This window comes from Zonotrichia leucophrys, chromosome 3 (genome assembly GCF_028769735.1).
Source record: "Zonotrichia leucophrys gambelii isolate GWCS_2022_RI chromosome 3, RI_Zleu_2.0, whole genome shotgun sequence".
NCBI classification, from domain to species: Eukaryota; Metazoa; Chordata; class Aves; order Passeriformes; family Passerellidae; genus Zonotrichia; species Zonotrichia leucophrys.
The window spans coordinates 43,345,270-43,363,337 of NC_088172.1; the positions used below are offsets into that span (position 1 = coordinate 43,345,270).

Below are 18,068 nucleotides of genomic sequence, written 5' to 3' on the forward strand. Positions count from 1 at the left end.
AAATTTTTGGGGGAAAAGAAGCTACAGAAAGAGACTATGACCCACTACAGAGGGACAAACTATGTTAGAATTTTTAACACCAGTCAGAAGATTAGAAACTTACAGAAAGTGATGTCACCTTGGCAAATAGTTCTATGCAATGCAAAAATACATCCACTGCCTTCCACACAGCCCACAGGACCATGAACTACACAGACTCTAGGTTTTATAGGAGTCCAGTTGGGAAGAGAACTTGGAGATTTCTCCACTTAGAAGAAGTACATTCCAAACATTTTCATGACCTGCAGCTTAGCTGTTTTCAAAGGCTCATCTCAGTTTTACTCGTGTTAGAAGTTTTAGGATCAGCTAACCTTATTCCACACATATGAACACACTGATCCTAAGTTAGGTAAAGTGTTACACATGGCAGCTTCTTATACAAGATCTGTCTCTACTAGATGTACTGAAATGTGAATGCTACATTAAATGTATTCTTTCAATAAATTTGGTTAGTTTAAATACTTATTCTAAAATCAAACAAAGAAAATTGAAGAAAAGAGGCCTTTGGTCTGAAAAGTAACATGACAAGTATAATGGAATATATTCAGAGAAAGGAAAGCTCTCACATGAATTAGAAAAAGAAGAAAAACATTAAAATGTCCCTTATTACTAGTATTTCTTTACATTGTCATTTCACCTGGTTCGACACATAAAGATCTCCCTCATACATTCTATAAAACACTTACTACTTTAATTTATAATCAGATATTTTACTCAAAACTAAAATGTATCATGTTATAGATAAATGAAAGATGAGAAAACGAGTCTCATAAGAGCCATGTAATTCATTGAAGTGCTCACTAATGCCATCCATTAACACACTCTTACCTGTCTTTGGCATTTTTTTCATTTTCTCCATAAAGAAGAAGAGAAAGACCATCTTCTGAACCAGCAATCCTTGCCAAAATATCAGCTACATTAAGTAAAGTAGTTTCAAGGCAGTTGATATACACCTATTTGGAAGAGGGAAAAAAAAGAAGCTTCAAATTCAATGGTTTTATGAAAGCTGTTTTTTCAAGTCTGTCTTACGTATGCAGAACCTGAAGCTCACCTTTCTGATGTTTTCTTAATGTCTTAAACACAGTTAACAGCTTATATTCAAATGTTATTACACAGAAATCTTCATCACAAAGGGCACTAATCCCCAATATTCTCATAGTCCTTATAAAAATGTTTACAAGGAAAAAAACAAAAAAAAGAGAAAAAAAAAAACATTTTCTTTTATCAATCCAGAAAATAGCAGCTTTCCATGGAGAATCATATATTTTTACTTACACTAGTTATTGAGAACACCTAACCTACAAGCTGCCAACTGAATTAAAAAATAAAAAGTAGGCTGCCTTTCAAATAGAAAGTAGAGAAAATATTCATCCATGAAATATCCAAGCGACAACAGAAAAAAGCCAAAACGAATGAAAAAAATTAATCAGTGTGTTTTTTCCCAAGGAAACAGTCTCACTACAGCATAATTTTTGCTACTATTCACAAGACTTCCATGTCAGACCAATCATAATAACAGACTAAACTATTCAATACACACTATGATAGTTAAGGAACAAAATACCACAGAAGTTACCATATTATGTGAGTAAATAAACCTTCTGCATAGAAAATATTAATAAAATATAATATTCTATACATGTAAAAATAATTTGGAAGATTATTACAAACCTCTGTGCCATTCAGCAAACTTTGGACAGGATGAAGCAGGGCATCTATCACTGTGTCTGTATACAAACATTTAGCAGCACATCCTGTTTGATCACAAAAAACCTGCAGAATCTCCATAACAAGACTTTCTGGAGAATAATTTTCTGGTGAGCACAAGAAATATTTATTTTAACTTACACAAATATCTCTGTATGATTTATGTAGTTGCTTCTGAATTATTATTAATTTTGTTAAGTCCTGATTCAACATAGAGGGAGGAAGAATGGTAAGGGTGGAAGGGAAGAGAAAAACTGCTTCAATAACAGAGACAAAAATTGCAAAAGAAGTTATCATATGCCTCATTATAAGTAAATATATTCACGCATAAGGAAAAAAAAGCATTTACCTGTATGTGCTGCCAAAGCTGTCTTTGGGTAACTTGGAGAGGAATAAATAAGTTGAACAAATAATACCAACACATCAGTTATGGATACAGTAGCTATTAAAAAAAAAAAAAAGAAAGAAAGTACATTGTAAATTAAAGACGAAGTTAAATTTTCCAAATAAAAAATGGGTTTTGTAAATATATGTAAAGAATGCTTTGCTGTAGAGGGGAAATCAATTACGTAAAAGTTATAAAGCAAAGGACATATGTGTCCTTGGGACTCTGCTAAGGTATTTCATGATTACCTTATAAGACTTGATCTTGCTCTTAATTTAGCCAATTGAAATTCTGCAATGTCTTTCACTCTAACAAATGACAGCCAACATTTGGAAACACTGGCTGTAGAAAAAAGCATTACTTTTCTATTAGATTAAGTGAAACAACTGGTAAAGAGAGAAGGTGTCATACAACTCTTTCTCAGGTCGGGAACAAAAACAACAAATGTAGCCAAATGCAAGATAGGAAAAATTGCTCCAAGTTTACATGTAATTATGTTAATAAATCAGCCACTTTGAGGAAAGAGTTGCCATCTATGAAGCTGAGAAGGACACTATTAAGAAGAGAAATGGCATGATTGTTACATTTTATAGGAAAGAAATAAGCAACCACCATCCCTGGATCTCTGCTGGATGGGTGTTACACTGGTAATGCAAAAATGACAAAAGCACTTTATTAGTAGATATTTCTTACTCACAACCGTTCTACACTGGATCTATCAAGTCTTGGTCCTCTAACCAAAGGGACAAAAGGCAAGTCACAGAATGAGTGTCCAGTAATGTCTGGAATTATTCATTGAATTAACAGAGACACTAAAGCAATGGAATGCTACAATTGCCCTCAAACATTTCTGTTTGCCAGCCCGGCTCCATGTAGACTTCTCTGGCTGTTGAAAAGCTTTTCTGTCTCATTTCTTGTGTCCCTGTTAACACCTCTGTTCCACAGGTCTGAAACTTTTCTTCTACTTTTTTTTTATCTTAATTAACAGGTTAAACTCCGAGCATTTGTTTTCAATTTGCAATTAGCTTGAAATACTGATTTTTCTCTCACACCTGAAAACCAGTTTTGGGCCCTGGACATATCTCTCTTCCAACCAACTACATCAAATGGTTTGACATAAGCTATTACTCATACCTAGAAAAAATGAATCACTTACAGACTGATCCAACTATCCTTCTACACAAAATTAATGTATTAGAAGTAAAACACACAAACAATCCATTTAACCACATCCATCAAAGAATAAAAAACCATGTACAAATTTTCATATATAGATATATACACACATACACCGCCTTTATGAAAGTTTCCAGGCTCAGAATTGGTGAACAAAGTATTGTTCTTCAATACCCACAATATTGCAGTGAAAATATATAAATATATATCAAGAATGGATACAGTTTTTCTGAATAGGTTCCATTTTCCTCAACTCTCCCCCTACCTTTTTTATTTTTCAGCTGTACTGGAAAGAGATTCTGGCCTTCCTTATAGATCAGCAATCTTCCTAAGAGGCACAGTGAATGAACAAAATAGATGTACTGCAATTCTGGTCCAGTGTAAGAAAAATCCTGCGTATCACCTATAACAATAAAGCAAAAAAATCAGAACTTTACTCTTGTAGCTTACTTCACAGTACCTAGCTGCTTCCTGCAACACAAGCAGATAATTTTGGATATAAAGACAGCTTAAGAAATTACTCACTGCTGTTAGTTTTCTCTTAAAAGATAGTCATTCAACATCAGGGGAATGGAAGAGATAGAACATCTTCCTCTTGAAGTAGCATGCTCAAAAGCCTAAAGAATGGGGATGTATGCACATATAATGTGAGACATGCAAAGATACTCACTACAGTGCTGCTGAGAAAAGTCACCGACTTTGGGATTTTTATTAACTGCTGCCTTGCAAAATTCAAAATAATAAAGACATTGCTGGACTGCTGCATTAATCTGTGGAAAAAAACCCAAAATAATAAAGTACCTGATATTTCACAATAAACTCCTTCTCTCTTGCATCCAAGTACTGTCCCTTAATACAAGAACTTAAATATCCACTTCACTTCAATGACTTCATTTTTCAGTGCTTTGGATGTATTAACCAAGAGAAGACAAACTTTTACAGGGCTATTAAAATATATCACCATTATTATTACATTATCACACAACCAGTTCTATACACATAAAGACAGTCTATGAAAAAGAGTACAGAGAACATGGAAGAGTTTTGAGAAGTCAACAGCAATCTGTGAATGCCCTGTTGTCATTACTGTGGAAGATTTTAAATTTCCACAAGTGAAAACCTCTTTCTTGAATACACTTACTAAACTGTAGGTTTGGTTGCCAGGTGCTCCAGTGCTATTACTGTTCTTGGTGGTGTATCACTGTCATTGCACTATAATCTAATCAAGGTATATAAAAGTTTAAAAGTTATAAGCATTGTTGTAGCAAGGAAACACAAAGCACATTGTCCTGGTTTCAGGTGGGATAGAATTTATTTCTTCTATTTCCTTATGATCTGAGAAGAATAATTAGATTTATTAAAGCTTGGAGCTGCCAAGATTTATTCACAAGTATAAATATGCAGGCATACACAATAAAAAAAACCTCCAACCTTAATCGGATGCTTACCCTTGCTTATAAATTAGATTAGACTACCCTGCTTATGGACTTTCTATTATAAACTCTGTTGCATGGATCATGCTTTATTCTGTTCTGTTTTATGCACACAGATAAAAAAGAAAAAGTTCTCTCATCTGTGTCCTTTCTCCATCTTAAGGTTTTATTGGTCCCATATATTTTACATTTGATTTCATCTGTATGACAAGATTTTATATAACATAGCCAAGTCCTGTTTAAATTAATGGATCTCACATCTACAGCAGTCTTATTAAAAACAATGAAAATTCTACCCCAGTAAAGAGATCTGCCCATACAAAATATATGATAGGATTAACAACTATATTACTAAATATATTTTCCCAGTTTGATTTATCTTGCTGACTTTGAATCCCTTATGATTCAGAGAATACAATGGCACTTTGTTTAGCCTCTTTTCAACAAAAATCCAAATTTAGTACAGTGTATTTACAGTATTTATCATGCATCATTTGTCATTTTTATGCTTTTTTGGAAATAATTCTAAACATGAATGAAACATAACAAATAAATACATTATAATCCTAAATAAACACCTGCAATAAAATATCCAAATTCCCCTTACACAGAGCTGGCCATATATGCTTCTTTGTATTTATCAATGATCCATTTAAGCAAAATAAATTGAAAAAAAAAATCAAAAGGCTTATTTAGCTGAAGAACATGAAATAGCTACCAAAAATAAAAAAAAGAAAAAAAAAGAAAAAAATTGTCCAAACAACTATGTGCAAAAAAAGACTAAGTTGCAAGTAAACTTGCCTTGGTAATGCACAGAATCATAGAAAGGCCTGGACTGAAAGTGACTTAAAGATCATCTAGTTCCAAGCAGTGTCATGGGCAGGGACACCTTGCACCCCCATCCAACCTGGCCTTGAACTTTCAGGGGAGGGGCATCCACAACTTCTCTGGGCAATCTTTTCCAATGTATCACCACCCTGACAGAAAAAGAAGTTCCTCCTAATATCTAATCTAAATCTACCCTCTTTCAGGTTCAAGCCATTACCCTGTGTTCTATCAATAAATTTTATTTACAGACTATTACTGCATATATAATCAATAAAGTATATCAATAGAAGTACTTACCAAGGATTTATATTTCCTTTCCAGAAGCCTAAATACCACTCTTCTGCTGTAATATGCATGCTTGAATGACAAAGAAGATGTAATGTGAACTACAAAGAAACGTTCTGATTTTTAACTAAAAAGTAGAAATTATCTCTGATTCTGTTCTAGGAGAGATCCCATATACAGTACATATTTAACAATCTCCAGCTCGTGCAAGCCAGTATTATACTCAACTGAGACTTTGGTTTGCAGTACATTTATGACAAAAAAACCCTACATCATTAGAAAAAAAGTGTAGCAGAACACATAGTTAAAAGAGAAAACCAGTAAGTACACAAATGTTAAACTATGCATTTTGAAATTGCCAAGTAAATCCTAAATTGTAAGTTTATGGTAGGCTGGAAAAAGTTCTAATGTCCACTGAAGTTAGCAAGTTGTGTGTAGTGTGTTATATAAATGTGTTCTTTCATGCTCATCATTTCTTCCAAACAAATACTTGCATCTTTTGGTGGCTGTCAGTCAATTCCTCCAAAGGGAGTGAAGACACAAAACACAGACAATATTCCTAAATTTCATGAAAACAAGTAACTGAACAGAAATTGAGGTGGAGTGTAATATTGAAAAGCAGTGGACATAAAAGTCTAAAAAAACCCTGCACTTCCTTAATTACAGTTCTCAGTATAGGCTGTTATAGGACACAAATAGGTCTGTGATGTCAGAACCATAACTTTTCAAAATAAGTGTCTGACATGAACAAGTTATGTGTTGTTGGGTTGCAGATTATTTGCTTACCGTCCACTTCTTAAACCACACTGCTTTGATATCTAGCAAAGCCAAGAAGTGCATTGGATTCAAGAAATCTGGAGAGGCAGGATGATTAGGCTTGTGTTTTAATGACAGAAGTGACAAGGTACTCTCCACTACTTCTTCCATATACCTTATGACACAAATAGGAAAAAATGGACAAGAAACAAAAAAATCACTGAAGTCCTTCCACTAGTTATGGTCAAGAACAATCTTCTCATATAACCTTGTTCAGATAAATCATAAATACCAACAGCACTATCTTTAACTTGCTCTTGTATGGGCATTAATTCTTTGTAATATCATGAATAAAGCTAATATGCATCTATATTCTCGTAAGTTATTACAACTTCTAAGTGTATTACCCCTACTACACTTACATCCAAATTATTTTTTGTTCAAATGTACTTAGAACACTCCAAAAGCTAAGTAAGCAGCTAAATATGACTACTCCTATGCAACTTCCCTATTTTACTTTTCCCACCCTCTACTTTTATTTCCCCTGTTGTCACTGACCAGCCACTGTGCATCCTATAATCAAGCCTTTGCTAAAGTTACATGTATCTTATGTCAAGGACTATTAAATTAAGAAACGGTTACAGGGTTTTGAAGGTGACCTACTTTTCTGGATGTCGAATCCAGGAAGAAGGTGCTTCTTTTTGGTACTCATTTAAAAGGCGAACCTGAAAATATAATTATTAAAATTAAGAAATGATTAATGCATAATGTTTCAGTACTGATAGAAAAGGTACAGAAAGTTCATTTATACCTTTTTAAGTAAACGATTCACATCTGAGTTAGATACATCCAGACCAGCTGAAATATGAAGAGAATTTTCTTCAGAAAGAAAGTACAACTCCAAGTGTCGTGCTAAAAAAAATAAACCAAACAACAAAAAATCACTTCAGTTCCATGACAACAGCGATAAAACAGACTGTCTTATACAATCTTCAATATAAAATTTAACTTTTCAAAAAGTACATAACTCATGAAGTTTGAAATGTAATTAAATGCACATACCTAAACTTGTATAGACTTCTTTTGTCATATTAAATGGAGAAGAAGAAAAAGTTTTTGCATAGAACCTAAGAATTTTCTCCTAAGGGTGAAAAAAGCAAGGAATGTATTAAATAGTCATTAACTGTGTATCATAATTGCAAAATAATCAATATATCATTTATTCTTAATGTTATATATTATTCATCTAGACATCTGCACAGATGTTAAGCATGTTTTATAAAAATATAGCTTCTGATCACAGGAATCCCCAGTTCAAAGGAAATTTTATTCAAATACTTGAACTACAGCACCAGTGTAAAGCCTCACTGAGTTATAAAGTAGACCAAGGAACATTACTTTTCCATTCAGAATCAGTAACTTGTAATTATCACTGTTTTAAAAGAAATTGCAGAACTCAGGTGAAAGAGAAATCTATGAAAGCAGCTGGAGCAAGTTTCCTATTTATTTGGTAATCACTTTAAAATTTGAAGAAGCAAAGAAGTTTAATTGACATAATAAACAATCTAAAAGCCATTTAAGCAGCTGTCATTTCTTTTCCTCATCACTGCCTCTGTCATATTACTATGTATCATTTTCTCATCGTCACAGGGCATAAACCTGACTTGAATAGGAAATATTAACATGACCTATTTTACAGAGCAGTTTGGTCCATTCTTTTTACATGCGTTTCTGCTAAAATAAATTAAAATGTCTTCACTGCCATTAAAAGAAATGCAAAAGACTACTTTGGTGTCCGAAAATCCTATTGAAAGCCGGTTGCAGTTCTTTAAACCAAAATGTACTGGAATCCTGTATTTCTGTTACTTAAAGAAATAGTTTATGTGATTCACACACAAATAATAAAATGTCTTGAACCCTGCTGGACTACTTATAATATGTAAGAGGTGTAACTTCCTATAATATGTAAGAGGAAGTCCTTTCTTTGGATACAAATCGGGTAATTAGATACAAAACATTCCCTTACACTGAATGTTGCATCTGGATCTGCCAGAGAGATTGTCAGATGCTTACTCAGACTTGGCCAACTCTCAGAGTTCAGGATATCAGAGGCAGGGGCCAAGCACAGTGTCTGCAAAGCTTCTTGGCGAACCTGGAGCAGTCAAAAAGATAAACACCAAAAATCCATTCACAGCAGCCTCTGAAATATGTAATTTACAAGTCAGAGCTGGGGAGGGAGGGAAGACAGGAAGGAACAGAACCTGGCTGTAGAACAGATAAGAAATAACAAATACTTATCTTCTGCTCTATTTTTTATGGCTATTTAGACACAACACTACATCACTGAGTGGGGAAAATGTGTGTATTCAAAGAAGTAACAAAACCATTTTAAATGGGTTTTCAATACTGGATGCAAGGTTTATATTCTATTTTCTGGCTGTAATCAAATATTTTGAAACTGGGGAATATAGCTCTCTAAAGCTCTCAGCTAGGAGAAGCTGAAACAGTTATTAGACATAGTGTTATAACTGCTGAATTTTCATCAGCATTCTAAGTAATTTCAAGTAACTTTTTTTTCAATTCATAGACAACTGTTATCTCTAGCAATTTGTTTCATCTTACTGAAACAAGCTGTAAGACATTTTAATAACATTTAATAGCATCAGACTTTTTACCTGGTTTTCTAATAAAAAAATTGTTTTTACCACCTCCTAGCTACCATGCCTGTTTCAGTTGTCAGACAAGCTCCAACATGTCTTATCAAGGCAGCACACTCAAACTGGTATTATTCCAAGCTTCAAAAATACCAGCAGCTGGTGCTGGTTGTTGGTTAGAGACACAAATTAGTACTGCCACTGACATGACAGCAAACCTAACTTGGATTTATATTTTCCATTTGGCAGCAGGTTGTTGGCAAATCAGCAGGCACCTCTCTCTTTGAACAGGGGTAACTCAAAGGGCAACACAGAAGTTACCAAGTGCAAGGGACATGTATACAGGACAATAATGTTCAATAACTTTATTTATCATGGAACAACTTTTTTTTAACTAAGAATGCCAATATTTAGCACATAATCTCTAAAAAATATATAGATACTTGCTGCAACACTAATTTTTGAACCAGATGGTTACAAACAATGAAATATTGCACTGCAGAGTAGCTTCTGCACTAAATAAATGAACCAACAAAGAAGGTTTACACTCAGATACATAGGAACTTGTATGTACATACAGGCTACTCTACAATATGCAATAAACATTCATTTGTATCAATATTTCATTTCTGTTTTTAAACTTACTTCCTTGGGCTGACTAGGGTCAAGCTTTTCTGTGAGCAGCTGCAATTGTTCTTGACTCATGAATGCATAACTCTGTAATACACATTAAAAAATGATCATTAGTGTATGTTATTAAACTGAACAGCAGAAGATTAAAATCATCAGTCTTTCTGATACCTAATTTACTTTTAATAATTAGGACTTCAACATCTATACTAATTTTACTGTAAAGTCAACATTCCAAATGTTTTCTGCTGTTTGCCCAAAGTTAAACTTAGGATAATGAAATCACTATAACATATTTTGTTTGCTTTACTTCAAAGTTTTCTGTATCTTCAAAAAATTCCATATAATAATTTATTCAGCAAGAAATGTAGCCTAGTACAGTAGTCTGGAAATGAACTGCACATTATTTGGCTTCTAAAGTAAAATCACAAAAGTTAGATGATGTACTGATTTTATCTTTATCTTTCTATACCATACTTGGATAGGTACTTTGGAGCATATGGGCATCATATTGATCTCATCTAGCATATGATGCCTAAAGTAGCTAGTATAAGCTTAGTACTTAAAACTGAAAGAAAAGCAAATAATTTAGGTTTAAGATATAACAAAGATGGGAAAAATTAATCTTTCGCTAGGGCCATTCCATTGACCGTAACCTAATAATTTTGCAGTATCATGCTTATTTCATAAGATAGAGAGAAAATCCATTGTACTTGGTTGAAGGAGGAGTCACTGTCAGAACAGTTGTCTGTGTAATAGCCACTCTGACGTTCTTTCTTTGCTTTACTGGCCAGCTCCTTATCATGCATCCGATCTTCTTCAAACTTGTTAATCAAAGATTCTACCACAACCATCATGACATTCTTCAAGGCATGCATCATTTCTCTGTATCTTCAAAGTAAAGATGATTTTAATATATAAGAACATAAAAATCGCTATGTAAAAAAAAGCAAAATAATTGCCACATCATGAATAACTGAATATGAAATAATGTTGATTGGATTTGAACTCACTGATTTTACAGAAATTAATGAATACCAAATCCAAACTAAGCAAGGAAACATATATACACCTTACATGTTTCAGGTAATGATGTTTTTAAATCACAACAAAACTACTTTTTTTCCCTTCCAGAACCACTCAATGAAATACCACTATCATAATTCTATTGGGACATTTTTAAGAAAGAACAACATGAGTCCACCAAAAAGGAGGATCTGTCCCTGAGAAAACAGGCCATTTCTCATCCTTGTTACTGTTAGTTTCTTGTCGCTCAACATCCAATTTGTCTTTTGCTATAAAGCTTGAGCAGAATCAGTAGAAGCAAACACATCATCCTGATTCAAGATCTTGAGAACAGGTCATACACACAAAATAATTTTCTTTCACCAAAACCTGTTTTTTTCTAATTTCCATAAATTGCAAAGTAATATCCACAGGGAAGCAATTAAAAAAAAAAAAAACTTCAGAAAAGCATCTTGTAAAACATTAATGTTTTATTTCAAATTATTTTTTACTTTAATGCTACAATTATTTATTTTACAGTCATCAAAGATACAGATTATCATACTGTGTTTTAATATCTTCCTACATGTCAAATTAAAAATATAAGATTCATTTTTAGTTCATTGGCATTTCTTCTACCAATTTTAATACACACAAAATCCTAAGGTAGGTCCTAATCCTTAAAACAAAATTATACAAACGGCATAATCTAAAAAATGGTCTTCCTAACATTTATTTTCCTATTTTCCTCCTTTCAACACATAAAAATGACCACTGATGCTAAAATCCTAAATACCTCAAAAATTTCACATGTTTGCTACCTCTCTTTTTTTATGCAATTGTTCTCAACCTTAAGCCCAGGATGAGACAAAGCATGAGAAATTGCAATGTATGGTGTCAACATGTGAATTTCTTAGCACTGATTTTGGTTAAGGGTTCAGAATTCTTATTGGTCCAGATCTTATTTTTTCAAAACATATTATGGAAAAACAAAAGGAAGACTAAGGCAAAGAAGAAATAGAAATGTGAATTAGAGGTATATACTCACTCTTTTGATTCACGGGCCTTCTTAGTAAGATGTTGGACAAGCGTTTCATAGCCAGATATTTCACCCTGACTTTGGGCAGAGGTACATTTTTCTGTTTCTTCTTCAATCACAGGTCCCACAGTATTTTTTATGTATTGTCTAAGATATTTCACAAACTCATAGCTGCAAGAAATATGCAAAATTAAAATGCTAAATCTCTTTGAATTCACCGTGAAACATTTTCAACATTATAACAACAACCACTATCTTCACTCCCAGTAGATCTCTTACTCTGAGGTAAGAGTCTATGACTTGCATAGAAATAAATTTCAGGAGTGTAAAATAACACATTACAGTTTGACTTTCTTCAATATGGTCAGTATCAGCATGTTGTAGGAAGAAACAACACCAAATAGAAGAAACAAAACCAAGAGTTAGTTTACCAAAATGCACATTTTCACTTTGTGCTTCTTCTAAAAGTAAAAATCCAGACAAAAAGATAAAGATTTTGTAGACAAAAAGGTAAAAGATTTTATAGACAAAAACAATGAGTATCAAGAAGTTTCAAATTCCAAAAGAAACATTCCTTGTAGCATTCTAAACATGTCTTAGAGTATAAAATGTCTGGTAATATTTTTTATGCAGTATATATACAAAATTAGAAAACAGACAGAAAACACAGTTTATAAATTAGAGCACATTCATGGCCTATGAAATTCTATGTGTCATGCCAATACACTCAAAGGGCAACACAGAAGTTACCAAGAAGGGCAAGGGACATGTAAACAGGACAAATAACATTCAGTAACTTTATTTGTCATGGAATAATCAAACTGACAAAACAGCTTTCTGTGATCACATATCAAATTTAAGGACTCACCACTTTGCAGTCTTATGATCAGATACCCACAGACACTTGCTAAGAGAATAGAATAATCAGAGGGAGATCTCAAACTAAAGACTCTCCCTGGGCCCTCCAGCTTCATATTAGCTATAGAAATTGCTAAAGAGGACTGCTCAGAATAAATCAACTTTTCTTTTTGGCTAGTTTTGTGATTTGTATAAAGGGCAAGGCAAACAGAAACACACAAAAAATAATCACATAGTTACAATAGGTGCATAATTTTATTTTCATTTTATCAAAAGTAGATGCACGCCTATTTCATGTTCACTTGGATTAAAAAACCCAAAACACAAACAACAAAGCACACAAAATTGTATCATGATAGATACTTCCTCACTGGATTGCCTAACTCAGGTTCCATCAGGTATGTCAGTATTTTTCTTTTCCCCTACCTTTCCATTCCTGTTCTCAGTGAAATTAATAGAAATATGTTTCAAGAAAGATGCAACATATGTTTATTTTTTTCATTTGTGAAATTGCACACAACTCTCCACTGAAAGAAAGCTTTCATGAAACTGTCTCCCCTTTGTTTTATAAGGGCAACACTTCCAGGGTATCAGTTTTTGCAGTGACTCCTTCACTCTGAAATATGCAGTAACCACATCACTATTCACATCACTACCTTTACGTCTGAGGTTCTAGTCTTCATCTTCTGCATTATTCTTCTACCTTAGACATGTTTTGTAACAATTATGCATTTCAGCAATGACAATACTACTTCTTCACAAGCAGAATCAATTCAGACTGATCTGGTAGGACTTACAAAGGAATCACACTTGGGGTTAAAAATACCTCTAAATGTAACAGAAAACATACTACATATGTAGCTTAAAATCCCTTTGTCTACTATCGCAAAGAAATTTTTTTACTTGATTCAATTTTCCTTTCTGTTAGCTTTCTGAGGATCTTGCATTTCTGTCTTTTCTACATCAGTGGGAACAAAGGGAAAGGCCTGAAAATCTGGTAAAATTACTGTGTCAAAATAGGTGTGGGGCAGAATCAGTACTGCTCAAAATGCTGAGAGCAGCAGTGGACAGTCCAAAAGCACACACTACTAATTGTCACAGACATATTTTATGAAAAATCTTTTTGCTAGGATCTTTTTCTCCTGAGAAGCTCGGAAGCTTCAGCTTCTCCATGTTTTGCTGCTTTGGAATGTGATTTGGAGAATTGTTTACCCAGCATGTGAAATTGTTTTTACTTCATGACCAATGACAGACACCTGTGTTGAGGCTGTGAGCAGTCACAAGATTTTACTATCATTCCATTCCTTCCTTTGCTAGCCTTCTGATGAAATCCTTTTCTATTCTTTTAGTAAAGTTTTAGTATATAATTTTCTTTTAATATATAATATATCATAAAAAAATAAATCAGCTTTCTGGAACATAGAGTCAAGATTCTCATCTCTTTCCTCACCCTGGAACCCCTGCAAACACCACCACAACTAAGAACAGAGCTTGCAATCTGGATGGATAGGTTAAGGAAAAAGTTTCTTAATCTCCTCACTTATAAATAACCACATGACCTCTCTGACTTTCCATGAAAATCAGTCTATACTGCCATGGGTCACAAACAAGACAAGAATACCTCCAGAAATATTGCAGTATCAGATAGTAATCCTCATGTTCTGAACTTAAAGACCACTTGGTTTTCCATTAAATGTAAATTAAAAGTGTTCTCATGAAAAGAAGTATTTTTAGGATCACCAATTTTCTAACATACAAGAAAGAGTAATGGATGTCAAGGTTTCACTGCTGTAAAAAGAAAAGCTATATAGGCATTGCTTCAACCACTTAAAGACCTTATTCCCTCACCCTGGGTATTCTATTAGGTTCTTAGAAAAAATGACATTTTTTTTTGTTTGATCTTTATTGTATATATCTTCTCTAAATAATTTTTTTTCTTTCAGAAATACATGTCTTTCAACTTTGACATGTTCACAACCAAATTATTTTACTCTCACGCTTGTCACCCAGCAACCTATTATTCAAAATTCAGAAGAGTAAAAGCAACAGGGTAAATCAATACATTGGTAACAAATCTAAAACTGAACTAAAATACCTTTTAAAGAATCTTTAGAACACATGCAATCATCAAGATTTTAAAATTACAGTGAAATTTTAGATAAACCCTAGTCCAACTTCACTTATTTACTTTTACCTAACTCCTACCACTGACAAAGGAATGCTAATATCTAGGTAAATTTAAGAGAATGCAAATAGTGCCACTTCTGAAAAAACTGACAGGGAACCAGCTTTCTCAGAAGTCAGGTCACAGAGCTGTTTCTTATTAAAATGCCCTCAGGTTATTTCAGCCTGATATTGTCTTGGCTTGTGATAAACCGTGTACTAAAAATCTCCCATGCAGCAAAAAAATAATCAAGTTATAACATCATGGAAAAGAAAGAGCAGCACAGGATCTAGAAATTTACATTGCATGTGAGATCACACTGTCAAATCTGATTTAACAGAAGTGTGATGGGGATACATTTCTGTTTTACTTAAAACATAAATTAAAACAATGATTGGAATAGATAGATAAGATAGACATGTTCAGTAATATAGGCCAGAGAGAACAATCAAATATGGAAGCCAAATGGCCCTCTGAAAAAGTACTCTATATTGAAAAACACGACTATGCTGTCTAGCAGGTGTCAAATATACTGAGAGTCTCCAGTGACTACTTCTTCTAGCTCCACATGTGCATTTAGTACATTATGTGTGCACATGCATCAGAGCTTTGTAAATTCCTCTCTCACAAACAGCTCATGACTTACTACTACAGCAAAAATGTATTAGCAAGAGTGGATGGGGAAAAAAGCAAACCAAGAAAATGGAAACATGAATTTTATTCTTTAAATTAGCATCATCTGAGAATTGATTAGCGACAGGAATATCTACATATATATAAACACACACACATTTACAAAGCAATATAAAGTGTAGACATCTCCCAAGAATAGTACAGTTTAAGACATACCAACTTCTTCAAAAGACTAAAAATAGCAAAAAATATTTTTACTTGTGAAAATTCTCATCTGTTTCCTCCAAATGCAAGAGAATTTCTTCTGCACATTCTGCTGATGGAGCTCCAGTGATTTTTTCCTTCACACTCTGCAGCAACTGTCTAAGCATAGACTGTAATAGAACTTCATCTTCGCTTGTAAAGTGAGACATCTGTAGAAAACAGACAGAAGAATAAGAAACTCTCATCGTTTTATTTTTTCTTCAAGATGCTAAGAAAAGCACATATCCCTTAAATTGTCACTTTTTTACTGTTATCAACAGTATTGTCATAAACACAGATAAGAAATATCTGACAGAGCTTATCTCAAGACCAACTGAAAACAAAACAATCAAATAAGTTTCACTAAAACTCCTGGTTTTTTAGCAGAATATTCTTAAAGGAGATATTATATTAAAGAAAGCCGAAATATTCCTATTTGTACTTGTCCATGATAGAGGCACAAGACTACATGGCAAGCTAAAAAAATAAAAAGAAGGGAAGGTTTAACAGATGTAATGACAGTAACTTGAATAGAAAGCTTTATAAATAATCTTTCACCCGCTTCTCATCCACTATTACTACCCAGTTCTGACTCTGGAATCCCTCCAGTCAGAGCTACTGCTGTGCCCATGACTGAAAGTTGTGTCAGCTTTTGCAAGGGCCAGGTGGAATTATCAGAACAGTTTAATTGCCCTGTGCTAATCAACAGCAGTGACCTGACAGAGTTCTGTGAAATTACATGGAAACTGCTGGGAAAAACTGTGAGGAGAAGAAGCAGTAAGAAATTGGAAACATCTGCCAAGTCCAGAAGGTGGACAATCAGTTAAATTTTCAAGAACTGCCAAAAAAAAAAAAATACAACCTCATTTTTGACCTTTATTAATAAATGGCTTAAAAATCTTTAAATGGCGAGGAAGACATTCAAACCCTGGTGGCAGTTTTATCTTATATATTTCTAGCCTGTTTAAGGAAAAATTACTTAGAGATATTTGACTTTTTTTGAATTAAAAATTGAAGATTTTAAATTAAATTTAAAGAAAATTAAATCTCTAAGCACCTGTGAATAAACAATACAGACACACTTGGAAGAGATAGTATAACAAATTACTATTTAAGTATCAAATAGTATCAACCAGCAGGGGAAAAAAAAAAAAAAAAGTCATATAGCACCAGCTGGAAGAGTTCTTTTATCAAAGGTAATAGTTCATCAAGGTAACACTCTTCTGTGGTAAGTAGCACAGTTGCTGAACATTTTACTTAGACCTATCATTATTCAATATTAACTCAATCATCTTACCAGAAATGTCATTAAACTAAACTCCCAGCAAACAATCACAATACCCCAAATCCCTTGCAATAATCTTAACTCACTGATTTGCAGCCTTCTTTTTCTTATAGAATCTCAAAATACTTAGCCAAAGTTAATGCACTTTTAGGTCTGTATAAACATCAGACAATATCCTATTCCTCTGGGGAAAAAAATAAATCGCCAAGTATTTTGGTGTAACTAGGCATTTTTAGAAATGCAAGGTATCCAGATACTCATTAGCAGTCAGTGCAAAGCCCTGCCCAGGTTATTCATAGAGAGAAATCATGAGAATATTACAGCTCCACCTCCAGTTTGCCTCGAAAAGTCTTACCTCACCTGTGTAATAACTAACAAAGATACGCATCTTATATTTCATTTGTAATGGTTTGCGGTTTGTTATGCTTGGTTTTTTGGTGGCTGTTGCTTTGGGGGTTATTTCCCAGCAGGCACAGCCCTCACTCAGTTTCCAGGCAACATTTAAATGGTCAATTTCTCTCTAAATTACAACTTTACCCTAAGCCCAGTTTGGGCAGTCTTTCCAAGGTCCCGGCACTATCCCAAATGTAAATCCTGCCCCACAGCTCGGGCAACGATTCAGCAGCGGCCTGTTGCTGCCAGCATTTATCCTTACACCAACCTTCGCCTGGGCAGGGAGACAATTTTAGCAACGAGCCGAGGAGAGCAGCTCCCAGAACGCGAGCAGGCCGGGAATCCCTGCCCCTTCTGGCGCTTTACCGCCCGTCCTTCGGCTGCGCACCGGGGCGGGGCGGCAACCAGCATTCCCGGGACAACCCACAGAGGAGGAGAGCAGCCGGTCGGTCCAAGTGCTTTCCTCAGCCGGCGCTGACAGTGCGGGGGAGCCCTGCCCGGTCACACTCGGCTCCGCCACGCTCCCCCCGCCCCGGCATCCCCGCATTCCCCGTC

At 34.3% G+C, this 18,068-nt stretch overlaps 1 protein-coding gene across 4 annotated transcripts in view; it reads right to left on the reverse strand.

Moving 5' to 3' along the window:
• TBC1D32 (TBC1 domain family member 32) overlaps positions 1 to 18,068 on the reverse strand; it is a 76,130-nt gene that overhangs the window by 57,963 nt on the left and 99 nt on the right. For 2 of the 4 annotated variants that reach the window (XM_064707969.1, XM_064707966.1), the window contains exons 2-16: positions 15,851 to 16,005; positions 11,947 to 12,108; positions 10,607 to 10,784; positions 9,909 to 9,980; positions 8,636 to 8,761; positions 7,672 to 7,750; positions 7,421 to 7,521; positions 7,273 to 7,334; positions 6,640 to 6,784; positions 5,866 to 5,925; positions 3,978 to 4,077; positions 3,573 to 3,710; positions 2,096 to 2,188; positions 1,711 to 1,853; positions 868 to 992 (exon numbers count right to left, since the gene is read on the reverse strand). In XM_064707969.1, coding sequence (XP_064564039.1) covers positions 868 to 992; positions 1,711 to 1,853; positions 2,096 to 2,188; positions 3,573 to 3,710; positions 3,978 to 4,077; positions 5,866 to 5,925; positions 6,640 to 6,784; positions 7,273 to 7,334; positions 7,421 to 7,521; positions 7,672 to 7,750; positions 8,636 to 8,761; positions 9,909 to 9,980; positions 10,607 to 10,784; positions 11,947 to 12,108; positions 15,851 to 16,005 — 1,739 coding nt within the window. Of the gene's footprint in view, positions 1 to 867; positions 993 to 1,710; positions 1,854 to 2,095; positions 2,189 to 3,572; positions 3,711 to 3,977; positions 4,078 to 5,865; positions 5,926 to 6,639; positions 6,785 to 7,272; positions 7,335 to 7,420; positions 7,522 to 7,671; positions 7,751 to 8,635; positions 8,762 to 9,908; positions 9,981 to 10,606; positions 10,785 to 11,946; positions 12,109 to 15,850; positions 16,006 to 17,781; positions 18,025 to 18,068 lie in introns of those variants that run through there. The other 2 variants (XM_064707968.1, XM_064707967.1) reach the window with 2 other exon arrangements.